We start from the raw sequence: 12745 nt of genomic DNA on the forward strand, positions 1-12745 counted from the left end.
CCCTAAAAATTGTCAAACACTCCAGCCACCCTTGTCATAGACTGTTCTCTCTGCTACCGCACGGCAAGCGGTACCGGAGCGCCAAGTCTAGGTCCAAAAGGCTTCTTAACAGCTTCTACCCCCAAGCCACAAAACTCCTGAACAACTAATCATGGCTACCCGGACTATTTGCTTTTTACGATGCTGCTACTCTGTTTATTATCTATGCAGTCACTAACTCTACCTACATGTACATATTACCTCAATTACTTGGACTAGCCAGTGCCCCCGCACATTGACTCTGTACCGCTACCCCCTGTATATAGCCTCGCTACTTTTATTTTACTGCTGCTCTTTAATTATGTTATTTTTAACGTAACACATATTTTTGTTAAAACTGCATTGTTGGTTAAGGGCTTGTAATAAAGCATTTCGCTGTATTCGGCACATGTGGCAAATGAAATGTGATTTTAATGCTTCACGATTAGGAGCCTGATAATGTGATGGACAGCTTTTCACTCTTGGATCATGACAACACCTAACTGCCAGTAGATGTGTAGGCCTGTTAAGACTGTTGAAGGGATAGAGTTGTCAACATGACAGGTGTTTAACACGCCCCATTTTGGCTGGGTTCACACAGGCAGCCCAATTCAGATTTTTCCCTAACTAATTTGTATTTTTAAGAGCTGATCCGATTGGTCAAATGACCATTAGTGAAAGAATATCAGAATTGGGCTGCCTGTGTGAAGGCGACTGCAGCTTTTCATGACCTGTAGTATGGTGTAACAAAACAGACGTCAATCAATTGTCAGTCTCTCTCTCTTTTTTTTTTTTATTGTGTAAAAATCAGACATGAACACATGCAGACTAAAAACCAGTGTAACAAATTCACCACGATCCTAAAAGGTTCTGAAATCAAGAGTCTGCATCCAGATGTAAAAAAAACATGGCCTATTTCTAGAGAAGCCCAGTAGTCCTTTGCATCTGTACAGAACACGGCTTTAGCGAACGCACATTTGTCCAAAGAAATTATCAAACAAATTGAAGCCGGTAGTCACCTTCAGTCCACTGTGCAAAAACTATTGGGATGTCTTTCCTGAATGATTATTTTATTGTTCAATACACATTCATTCCTTCTTCCACTGAAGAGTCGCTTTTATAAATCAAAGCATTGTCAATAAATCAGCAGTTACCCATCTTTACACTGTAAATATGTTCTCTCCAAGTCCATCATTTTACATTTAAACTAAAAAAGGTTTGAATGGGAGGATTGGGGTGGGAAACCAGACCAAAAAGAAAATAGACAGAACTGCATTAAGGAGTGGACGTTACTCCTCTTGACCCCTGACCCTGGTTCAGCGGCGGTGGCGCCCATGCCCTGAGTGTCCACCGCTGCTGCTATGGCGTTTGCCCTTGTGGGTGCGCTCCCGCTCGTACGACCTGGACCGCTCCCTCCTGTCTCCACGGTGATGTCCTCCCCCAGGCCCACCTCTCTCGTGCTTGTGCTTCTTGACCGAGGAGAGGTCAGACGCGCTGCGGTCTCTGTCCCGCTCCCTCCCTCTCTCCCGTTCCCTCTCTCCTTTGCTGGCAGAGCGTGACCTGGACCTCTTCCTCTTGTGAGCCCCTCCTCCGCTGCTGCTATGACGACTCGATGGCTTGGGGTCGATGTTGCCATGGTGGCTGGGCTTTGGCTTGAGATGTGGGAGGAGGGGGGAGGGCGGATGGCGTCGGGGTGAGGGGCTGCGGCTGTGAGAGCGACTGCGGGAACGAGAACTGTAGGTCCCAGAACGACTGCGCCGGCTGTTGTAACTGCAGAGACAGTAAAGAAAATAGTTAAGACAGTGGTCTCCAGATGCATATTACTACATGAGAGTGTGACACTGGCTGTAAAATACTGGCCGTAAAGTACTGTAGTAAACTGGCCGTAAACTACTGTGGTAAACTGGCCGTAAAGTACTGTAGTAAACTGGCCGTAAAGTACTGTAGTAAACTGGCCGTAAAGTACTGTAGTAAACTGGCCGTAAACTACTGTGGTAAACTGGCCGTAAACTACTGTGGTAAACTGGCTGTAAAATACTGTAGTAAACTGGCCGTAAAGTACTGTGGTAAACTGGCCGTAAAGTACTGTAGTAAACTGGCCGTAAAGTACTGTGGTAAACTGGCCGTAAAGTACTGTAGTAAACTGGCCGTAAAGTACTGTGGTAAACTGGCCGTAAAGTACTGTAGTAAACTGGCCGTAAACTACTGTAGTAAACTGGCTGTAAACTACTGTGGTAAACTGGCCGTAAACTACTGTGGTAAACTGGCCGAAAAAATACTGTAGTAAACTGGCGTAAAGTACTGTAGTAAACTGGCCATAAAGTACTGTAGTAAACTGGCCGTAAACTACTGTAGTAAACTGGCCGTAAAGTACTGTAGTAAACTGGCCGTAAAGTACTGTAGTAAACTGGCCGTAAAATACTGTAGTAAACTGGCCGTAAAGTACTGTAGTAAACTCGCCGTAAAGTACTGTCGTAAACTACTGTGGTAAACTGGCCGTAAAATACTGTAGTAAACTGGCCGTAAAATACTGTAGTAAACTGGCCGTAAAGTACTGTAGTAACTGGCTGTAAAGTACTGTAGTAAACTGGCAGTACTTTACAGCCAGTTTACTAAGTAAAGCACACATAATTAATGAAGGAGTGAAGTCTTACTGTCTGCGTGGGGAGCGTGATCGCGAGCGAGTTCTGGAACGAGATCCACTCCCACTGTTCCTTCCAATCTTCACCTCCTTCCTCAGCCTGAGAGAGACAGAGACAGAGAGCGAGCGAGAAAGAAAAGATGCCATTTCCATTAGAGGTGTCTGCTTAAAAATGGAAGAAAAAAAAACTACTTTTTGAACAAGAAAGAAATGGGTCTTGTTATGTCTAAGAGTACTTCCTTACCCGTTGTGTGGGCTCTTGGAACCCTGGGCTCTGCTGTCTGGTTCTTTCTTTACAGGTTTCAGGGTCTGGATGTTTGGAGATTTATCCTCCACCTTCACTACATTGGGGGAACCTGGGGAACAGACACATAACTTGTCATTAGACCGTTTGGTCCCTGTTTAGAAATGTAATAGTGTATTATTGTGTTAATAAAACATTTAAAAAGGGAGAAGGTCGTTAAACAGGTTGAACCACGGACCCAACACAACCACCAAGTTGAACTATGGACCCTCTAACCACCAAGTTGAACTATGGACCCTCCAACCACCAAGTACTTTATCTCTGATGACTTGATTTGAGGAGGGCACTTGATTAAATAAACAGCTTCGGTAAGGTAACCTCAGGGTTTAAATGAACAGCTATGGTAAGGTAAACTCACAGGGTTTGGATCCGGGAGAGAAACCCCCCAGGTTGGACAGAGCTGGGGTCCCATCAGGGTTTAGCCCTTTAGCCTTCAGCTTGGCCTCCTGCAGAGACATCTTCCTCTTCTCTACCTCCTTCTCCAGGTGGTCATAGTCGGGCTGGCACACAGAAACAGAGAGAGTGTTAGGAGGGTGATTTGGGGTGGTGGGGGGGGGGGTTAAGGTAAGGTGTACTGTGTCACACCGCAGGAGGATATATGGAGGAACAAGGTTAGGGGTGATATGTACAGTACCTTCTTCCTGGTGTAGAGTTTGAGGGTGGTGATGCAGATATCCTTGATCTCCTCTTCCGTGGCACCAAACAGCAGGTACCAGTGAGGTCTGGATGGGAGAGGCATCTACAGACACAGCAACATGCAGCACTTAGTTGATGATGCTACAAATGGGGCCATTCAACAGGATGGGTAGGGCACACTGGTTAAGAGACCAATCCTATTACAGGAGAGGAAAAATTGGAAGACTAGAGATGGGGAGAGATGGGAACAGGGAGGTGGGAGATGAGAAGAAGACAGATCCAATATGGTCATACCTGCAGAGCTCTGGCAGCCAGGTAGATGCAGGCGCAGGCGATGGTTTCAGCTTGGAACCTCACAAACACGTTGGTCCTCAGGCTGTCATTCATGTAGTTCCTACAAGACACAAGCAACATACAGAAACATAGCACCATCTCCCCACAGCCTCATGTCCCTCCCCATATCACAAACACTGGTCTGGGCAAACACCTCTGTCTGGTCCCCAACAGCTATACGGTGTGCAGGCTTGTTCCAGCTTGACCATGTTACTTCAACCATCTGTTAGTGCTGGGGTGAAACAAAAGCCTGCACACTGCAGCTCTACGGGACCAGAGTTGGTGCCCGCTCCAGTAAAGACAGTTATGCATCTGAAATAGTAATAGGCAAACGGTATGGAGACTCTAGTTTTAGTTTAGCTTTGTCTCTCTCTCTCTCTCTCTCTCGGGTGCATCCATGTTGGTGTTGAGCTGGACATGCAGCGTCACAGATGAAAGCTTGTACACAGGACAGGACGGTGATCCAAGTCTGTACAGAATGGCCTAGAGCCCACAGGTCCTTACCGTAACAGACAATATGGCGCCCAAAAGAAAAGTACACAAGTCCTATTCAGAGGTGGACATGCGTCCTACTATTCAGACGACATGCCTTTATTAAGTGCGCATGCAAACAGAAGGTGAATGCAGACCGAGGTGGAGGTGACCAGAGATATATAGCAGCCCTTTACTAGAATGCAACCAGAGGCCATATGGGTAATGACTTATCCCTTGGCCGAGAGGAGATGGAAGTTTCCCTTAACCGCAGATCAAGGATCAGATTGGACAGGTCAGGCTAGAGCTGTGGGAAGGCATGCTGCGCTCTACAGTTAAGATAGAAAAGCTGTTATTTTGAGTCGGTAGGTAAACCCTCAACTTGAACTCCCCATCAAAAGGCCTACACAAAGCTGCCATGTGTAGAACAGTGACATGACGGTTGATGGAAGCTAACAGGGTTCAAGCTGTTTAAAAGTGTGCTTCTAATTGCGGCTAGTCGTCTGAGATTCAGTGACCCTGATAGGTTATAGCTCAGGCAAGACATGACAACATCTGACAGACAATGGACATTTCTGACTGATGGTTTAGGTGTCTAGCAAGCAGTCAGACAGACTGAAACAGAAAGATGAGGGGGTGACAGAACAGAAGACTGTTGGTGCAACCCCTACACAGATCCCACCCCAGCCTTGGCCACCCAGAACGTGCACCCTTCAGGATCCAATGGAAGCTGGGGCTGATATGCAAAACCTAGCTTTAGTGTTGGAACAAAAAAAAAAAAACTTACTCTGAAGACATTGAAATCTAAACCGGGCTTCTCTGAATAGCCTGACCATATTTCCCCATTCTGAGCCAGTCCTGGAGCGTGACCCTTGTGTATGTGGGCCGTCATATGATTTCAGAACAATTAGACAACATTCAGATAGCCTCAAATGAAAACCAGCACACAGGGGTCCCCCCAGAACCAGCTTCCCTAGACTTGCAGTGGGTTTGAACTTTGGACTATTGATAGACTACTGCTAAAAGTGGCCGGTGGATATTGATGGGTGGCGAGACAGGTCCTTGGAGACAAAGCCTGAGCAGGTTCAGCCTGTAAGACATGTCTGCAGACCACATCAGTTGGAGAAAAATCAAATAGACAGTTCAACAGTACACTTTAACTACTGCATCAAAAAGGCATACCCAGAAAACGGTTAAGTCAACAACAAAAAAACTTCAGGCTATGTTTACTTTGAATCTAAAGCAAGTAACAAAAAAAAACAAAAAATGCAATTGTAGTTATCTATAGAGCTATCCATTAGGTTAAAAAAAAATAACAATTTAACCTTGGAAGCACAACCCAAAAAAAATACAAATCCTTTTGGACACCCCCAAGAGAAAACAAGACGATGTTGGCAGTTGGGAAAGGCCCGCCCCCTTCAGTGAATCTCGGCAGAGAGCTCTCACTGGATTGGCTGTCTCCGAGAAGGGCAGCCAGCCAATGGGGGGCGCTTCCTGGGGTCATGTGGTTGGAGGAGCAGAGTTCAGAGGTTCTTTATGAGACTTACCAGCATGGACTACCCTTTAATCAAAGAGTAGAGAGAAAGGACAAAGTTAAACTGAGTTCCTTGGTCACCAGAATCATAGACTATAAATAGCCATGTAAGGACAAGAGGAAAACAAAACAGCTCTCAATAAGACACTAATGAATCCATCAGAGAAAAGAGGTTACAGAGGGGTGGAGGCAGACTGTAATACAGCAGGTGTTTGTGACGTAGGGCACTGGGTTAGTTAGGGAAGAGGCCATGAACTTACCAGGCGGTCTGGACCAGAGTCTGGTTCTTCTCACATTCCAGGACTTGCAGGTACATGACGATGATCTGGAAGAAGACCAGTTGACATTATGCAATAACCAACGCGGTTCCACAATCCCTAGGTGTGGGAGAATGAAAAGCAACAGCCTGTACTGAGAAGAGAACGTTCTAGAACAACAGCTGTGTCATGTGAGTCAGACAATCTATCACACACTTAATTGAACAGTAGTGTTAGTGTAGTGTGATAGGTAGACCTAATGCTAGTTGAGAGATGAATGTAGCTGTGACTGTTGAGCCAGAATACCACCGGTTGGATCTACAGTTGCGATGTATGTGTTGTGAGAGATGTAACAGGGCCTCACCTTGTGCGGATGCTTGACGTGCACGCAGAAGCCCAGCTCCTTCAGGATTCGCCGCTCAGCTTTGATCACTTGGTTTTTGGTATTAATGTAGTTCTGATCAAGAATCAATGAACTTGCACTCCTGCTTTATAAAAGAATGAAAATAACCAAAAATATTTCCTCCCTCAAAAACAGACTAAAAGAAAGCGCCCTTCTGCATTCTTTGACTGGTTCTCTTTCCCCCTTTGACCAACTTAAAGCAACAGGCCCAAATGGTTTGTGTTTTAAGGGGGTTTAGTTGACTCCTGTGATTTCAGTGGAAGCTTTTGAGTCACACGGTCCCATGTCTGCCCCAAGTCACCATGCATCACAGCTTTGACAGAAATATCAACAGAAACCTAAACATCACCAAACAACCTGGCAAAAACATGGACTACCCATTCAGTTCTTCACCTTATATTGTTGTATTAGGAAAAATAGATTCTCAACTTAGGTGTCAGCTATCTGATTACAAATACTGTGTAAAAGAAAATAACCAATTTACTGACTTCAGTCACATAGTCACCCAATTAGGAAGCATCAAACAAAACACACTTCTCACCATGTTATGGAAAGAAAATACTTAAGGTATGGCATACACTACAATTACCTACAAAACATGCACATAAAAACACTGGTTGTAAGAAAATGGACCCACAAGACTGGAAATTTGAGGGGTGGCCAAAAATGCTTCCATTTACAGATCAAAACCTTCGTTTTTTAAAGAGAACAAATATACTCAACTTTGGACATCATTGTCTAGACTCATACACGTACTGGGTGTAAATATACTCAACTTTGGACATCACTGTCACTGGCAGGAGGCTTAGTGGTTAACAGCGTTGTGACAGTAACCAAAAGATCGCTGGTTCTAATCCCCGAGCCGACTAGGTGAAACATCTGTCGATGTGCCCTTGAGCAAGGCACTTAACCCTAATTGCTCCTGTAAGTCGCTCTGGATAAGAGCGTCTGCTAAATTACTAAAATGTAAAATTACATTTTAATGTATACTTTATTTAACCAGGAAAGTCACATTGAGATTGACATCTGCTTTTCATCTGAACCCTGATTCCATAAACCTCTACACTAAGAAGCATGTGAAGGACCCCATTATCCCTCTTAACCCAGATAGAAACCTGGAACTAATGCAGCTCAGATCTCATCCCATTCAGTCCTGGCAGATCTCAGTCAACACGCAGAACCTGCCCACAGGAGATTAAGGACCCCACAGCAGAAGTCATGCAAGTGTGGTAGCATTCCCATCTGGTCCTCTGATATGACATGGTAGTAACAGGACTCTGTAGCTAATACTTCCGGATGCCAGATCTCAGTCAGAACTAAATACATTTTCTAACTAAACATTTACTAGACCGCAAACATGACCAAAGTTTCAATTAAAACGTGCATTTCATGGCACAAAAACAAGTTCGGATTTACTTATTTCCTGACTTCAGTGGGATGACAAAAACATGTGACATGGAAAATGCGTGCAGCTTCAGTTCATATTTCTAAGCTTTTACACAAGCTGAAATCAGTCAGATGGAATAGGTACATCTACTTCAAACGGACTTAAATGTAGCATCCCATGGTCAATTTCAAGAGAAAAACGGTTTCCCCCCAACAAAATCTCTAAAAAGCAAGCGTCTGAAGAGCTCTGCTTTTGTCCATCAATTACAGGTGATGATCTACAGTAAAAACGAACAACTCCACCAACCCAGCTCTTAAACATATTGAACCTCCTCAATATTAAATCTAGATAGTGAACATATGCATATCAACAACTCAGCAAATATTCTAAGAGGAAAGAAAAAGGTGATATTTCTGTGAAAGCCATGAATGCAATTTAGTGAATGAGGGAGGTTGCTCTGTAGTACATTCAGTATGTAGTGTTTGAGCTACGTTACCAGAGGGTCCGCAAACACCCAAAGCTTAGACTGAGACAAAGGAGTCCCCAAGGCTCCCAGCCTAGGACCTGCGGCCAACCTGTCCGCAGTGACTCACACCACGGGCGTCTCCCAGGGGAGGGGGGGGGGGTGACACCTCGCTCATGGTTGTCATGCCGACTGCTTCATCTCTACGTACCATTCCACATCACCCAGGCTTTGGTAAATGTAGCTGGTCGCTGTTAGTTGGTTGCAAGGGAAAAGAGAACCCAAGTTAATACCACAGCCTTAGAATTGGAACTGAACAGATTATTCTGGTCAAAGAAAGACACTCGTCTAGCACAGTGTGTCTTGTCTTCTGGTGCCAAGTTGGTTTTTTCTTGGCAAGCAACACTTTAAGTTAGATGTGTTAATGTATCACCTTTCACTGATCTACTTGTCTATGTAGGAAGCTGTGAATATATTGCTGTAACTACCATTGATCAGAGATGAGGAAACTGAAACGTTTTAGAGTATGGTTTAGAGTACATGGATCAACAGAAGGTCACTTTTTCACATTAATACATCAGATCAACATCATGCAAGATACTTAAAACATAGTTACTAATTAATGTAATGCAAGATGAATACATGTGCCTTTCTCACAAATGGTTGACATACAATTAACAGAAATGAAGGATAGTTTCTATATGGATGCTTACCTTTTGCCTCTATGACTCTGTTTTAAATGGTGAAAAACATTGATGACGTCTCTGAATCGTCTTGGTGCTTCCTCGATCTTGGAAGCCAAGTTGACACAGGCCATAGCAACAATCTGGGGACACAAGAATACCATAAAGTTTACAGTATGTAGCTAGATGTGGTTAGCTATCAAAACACTAACATTACTCTGAGGCCTTGCAATGATAAGTTCATCTAAAGTGGTTAGCTAAATCAAATCAAGTTTTAGTTAGCTGCAATCCGTTTGGAATGGTTTCAGCTTCAAAACGGGCCTGGTTACGTGACAAACAAGCTACGCTAACTTACAGTAAATGACAATATGGCCGCCAATGTAAACGTTCTCTCTACGCACACCACCAGTGAGTCAAAGATCGTTCCATCTGTGAGTGAATGCCGTAGCTAAACTAACTAATGTTGTGTTGCTAATCAGCCGAGAGAAACAAATTGGCTTACCTCAAAACTGTGTTTGACAAATGATTTAGAGTAGAAAAAACGATGAAAAAGAACTTGACCCGTAGCCATTGCCACCTGTAATGTAAAGAACAAAATACATTAGACGGAAGTAACGTTACTTTCAATTCAGCAATAGACATCCGCCATTTTGTTCTTGTCATCCCACGGCCACCGATGTTATCGCGCAGCACACGTATACATCAACTACTTAATTAAATAAGTAACATTAGTAGAACACAGATAATTGCGCTAAATAACACATATCTGATTCCATAAATTCACCCGTCACCGACCAAGTTAGCCTACTAGATTACGCTAATAAACAAATTAGCTAGCTGTGAGTTAGGCCTTGGCTTGTGTATTTCCCTTCCTTGGCCTTATTTTGACGGGTTATATAAACAAAGAATCGAGTTGTAAAACAATGCCAACTATAGTTCCTAGCTATGTTTTTCAGAAGTTGACAGTACTGGATTTTTATTTTTAGTGTTTACCTGTGGCAAGCGTAGAAGAATACCAGCCGATTGAATTAGCTCGCAACCCAAGATACGGAGGTCGGTCTCAGTGTGCAGGTCGAGGCCATCGAGCATAGACGGGGTTGGCTGAAGCCTTTCCTCCGGTATGAGAGAGTTGCTGATAGTGAGGTAAACTTCAGAGTAAACTCTGTCGCCGATAAGGATCCCATCATTGTTCGTGGACGGGTTGGGAACAGCGGAGAGGGGACCAGCGGCCATCTTCGCCACAAATGCAAGCAGTGAACGACACAACAACGCAGCCTAGCCAGTTTCAACCGCCGAGAAAAGGAAGACCATCAAATCGATGACGTCAGAACACTGTCGAACTACGTACAGTGTACGTACGCGGAACTTTGTGACAAGAAAGAAATAGTTCCAAGAAATTATACATTTGGCTGGAGTGCCTTACGGCTTTTTTTTTTTACACGATAGGCTATAATATTAGTCATAATTTTGCATACACTTTGATCTATAATCCCATCGGAATGGATGATGGAACGGACAATTAGCAAGCAAGTCACTTTTGGTAACTGTCTGGAATTTCCCTATGACGATGATTCTGGGAATTCTTTTTTTATTCAGCGTTTGAACATATCCATCCGCCCGTTATACACCGCAACAATGAATACTGAACAAAAATATAAAGGCAACATGCAACAATTGCAAAGATTTTACAGTTACAGTTCATATAAGGAAATCCGTCAATTGAAATGAATTCATTAGGCCCTAATCTATAGATTTCACATGAATGGGAATACAAACATGCATCTTTTGGTCACAGATACCTTAAAAAAAGGTAAGGGTGTGAATCAGAAAAACAGTCAGTATCTGGTGTGACCACCATTTGCCTCATGCAGCGCGACAAAATTTCCTTTGCATAGAATTGATCAGGCTGTTGATTGTGGAATGTCGTTCCACTCCTCTTCAATAGCTGTGCGAAGTTGCTGGATGTTGGTGGGAAATGGAACACGCTGTCGTACACGTCGATCCAGAGCATCCCAAACATGCTCAGCGGGTGTCATGTGTGGTGAGTGGAAGAACTGGGACATGGAAGAACTGGGACATTTTCAGCTTCCAGGAATTGTGTACAGATCCTTGCAACATGGGGCCGTGCAATATCATGCTGAAACATGAGGTGATGACGGCAGATGAATAGCATGACAATGGGCCTCAGGATCTCGTCACGGTATCTCTGTGCATTCAAGTTGCCATGGATAAAATGCAATTGTGTTCATTGTCCGTATATGCCTATACCATGGCCCCAATGCCACCATGGGGCACTCTGTTCACAATGTTGACTTCAGCAAACCACTCACCCACATGACGCCATAAATGTGGTCTGCGGTTGTGAGGCTGGTTGGATGTACTGCCAAATTCTCTAAAACGACGTTGGAGGTGGCTTATGGTATAGAAATAAACATTCAATTCTCTGGTGGACATTCCTGCAATCAGCATGCTAATTGCACACTCCCAATTGCACACTCCCTCAAAACTTGAGACATCTGTGGCATTGTGTTGTGTGTCAAAACTGCACATTTTAGAGTGGCCTTTCATTATCCCCAGCACAAGGTGCACCTGTGTAATGATCATGCTATTGAATCAGCTTCTTGATATGATACACCAGTCAGGTGGCTGGATTATTTGGGCAAAGGAGAAATGCTCACTGACAGGGATGTAAACAAATTTGTGCAGAAAAGTTAGGAGAAATTAGCTTTTTGTGCGTATTGGAACATTTCAGGGATCTTTTATTTCAGCTCATGAAACATGGGACCAACACTTAACATGTTGATTTCATATCTTTGTTCAGTGTAGTTTGAGACCTGCAGCCCTTACATGATACAGTAGCAGTCAGACAGAAAAATGCTTCCGCATCGCGCTCTCACCAGTGAATTATGTTTGGTTCCTAGTGAATAAACTGTAGTAGAACATTTGCGGTGCAGGTACTCAGTTCCATTTTATTTCAGCAAGCCATGACACCCACCATCTCAGATTGTTCTGACATTGTTTCTGTAGTTAGTAACAGATACGATTAGCATTCCTGAAACATTATTTTGTTGAAATATAGTTTGATCTCTGACAAATTAAGCTAATTGATTGCACCCAAATTGGCAATTTTAATGTTTAGGATTCAGATAATATTCAATAAATATAGTACCTAACAGCCGATTTGGACCAAACTTCTTCCAACAAATGAGTAAGACATGAGGAATCCCCCCCACATGGTCAAAAGCCACCCATGGACCCCTGCACCTCATACCAATCCAACCCCAACAACCAGTATACAGTATCAGTTCTCTATGTTTGACAAGTAGTATGAAGCTATGGCTTGGAGTAATGCTTCTTCATACTCTGTAATGTATTCCCTGTGAATCTGGTGATGTTTTCCCCCTCTGTTAGTAACATACAGGAAGAAATAAACAGATTGTTCATTCAAAAGATTGTCCTCATTGAACAGCTAAGTGGAGATAGAACGTTCCTCCATGCACATCCATTTGGCTGTCAGGGGTTGGCAGGTTCCTCACAGCCAACATCAGAAGACACACAGGGTGTTCTCTCCTCTCAGCCAGAAGCACTTACAGAGGTGTTGTTTGACCACAGCGG

At 43.8% G+C, this 12745-nt stretch overlaps 1 protein-coding gene across 3 annotated transcripts; it reads right to left on the reverse strand.

The window, feature by feature from the left end:
• Window positions 1–784: 784 nt before the first annotated feature.
• On the reverse strand, window positions 785–10453 carry LOC311114781 (cyclin-L1-like). 3 transcript variants are annotated; one of them, XM_084190017.1, is made up of 11 exons: window positions 10124–10453; window positions 9633–9707; window positions 9161–9273; window positions 6559–6679; window positions 6198–6262; window positions 3894–3993; window positions 3598–3702; window positions 3322–3463; window positions 2904–3015; window positions 2673–2759; window positions 785–1788 (listed from the first exon to the last, which is right to left on the reverse strand). In XM_084190017.1, the coding sequence occupies exons 1-11, from the start codon at window positions 10361–10363 to the stop codon at window positions 1335–1337; spliced, it is 1614 nt and encodes a 537-aa protein (XP_084046143.1). In that variant the 5' UTR covers window positions 10364–10453; the 3' UTR covers window positions 785–1334. The 3 variants fall into 3 exon arrangements, with proteins under 3 accessions (XP_084046143.1, XP_084046142.1, XP_084046144.1); XM_084190016.1 differs by having other exon boundaries at window positions 6559–6682; window positions 10124–10434; XM_084190018.1 differs by lacking the exons at window positions 9161–9273; window positions 9633–9707; window positions 10124–10453 and adding an exon at window positions 8659–8697.
• Window positions 10454–12745: the final 2292 nt, after the last annotated feature.

The sequence above is a fragment of the Coregonus lavaretus genome (assembly GCF_964263955.1).
Source record: "Coregonus lavaretus genome assembly, contig: HAP1_SCAFFOLD_2376, whole genome shotgun sequence".
Lineage (NCBI taxonomy): Eukaryota > Metazoa > Chordata > Actinopteri > Salmoniformes > Salmonidae > Coregonus > Coregonus lavaretus.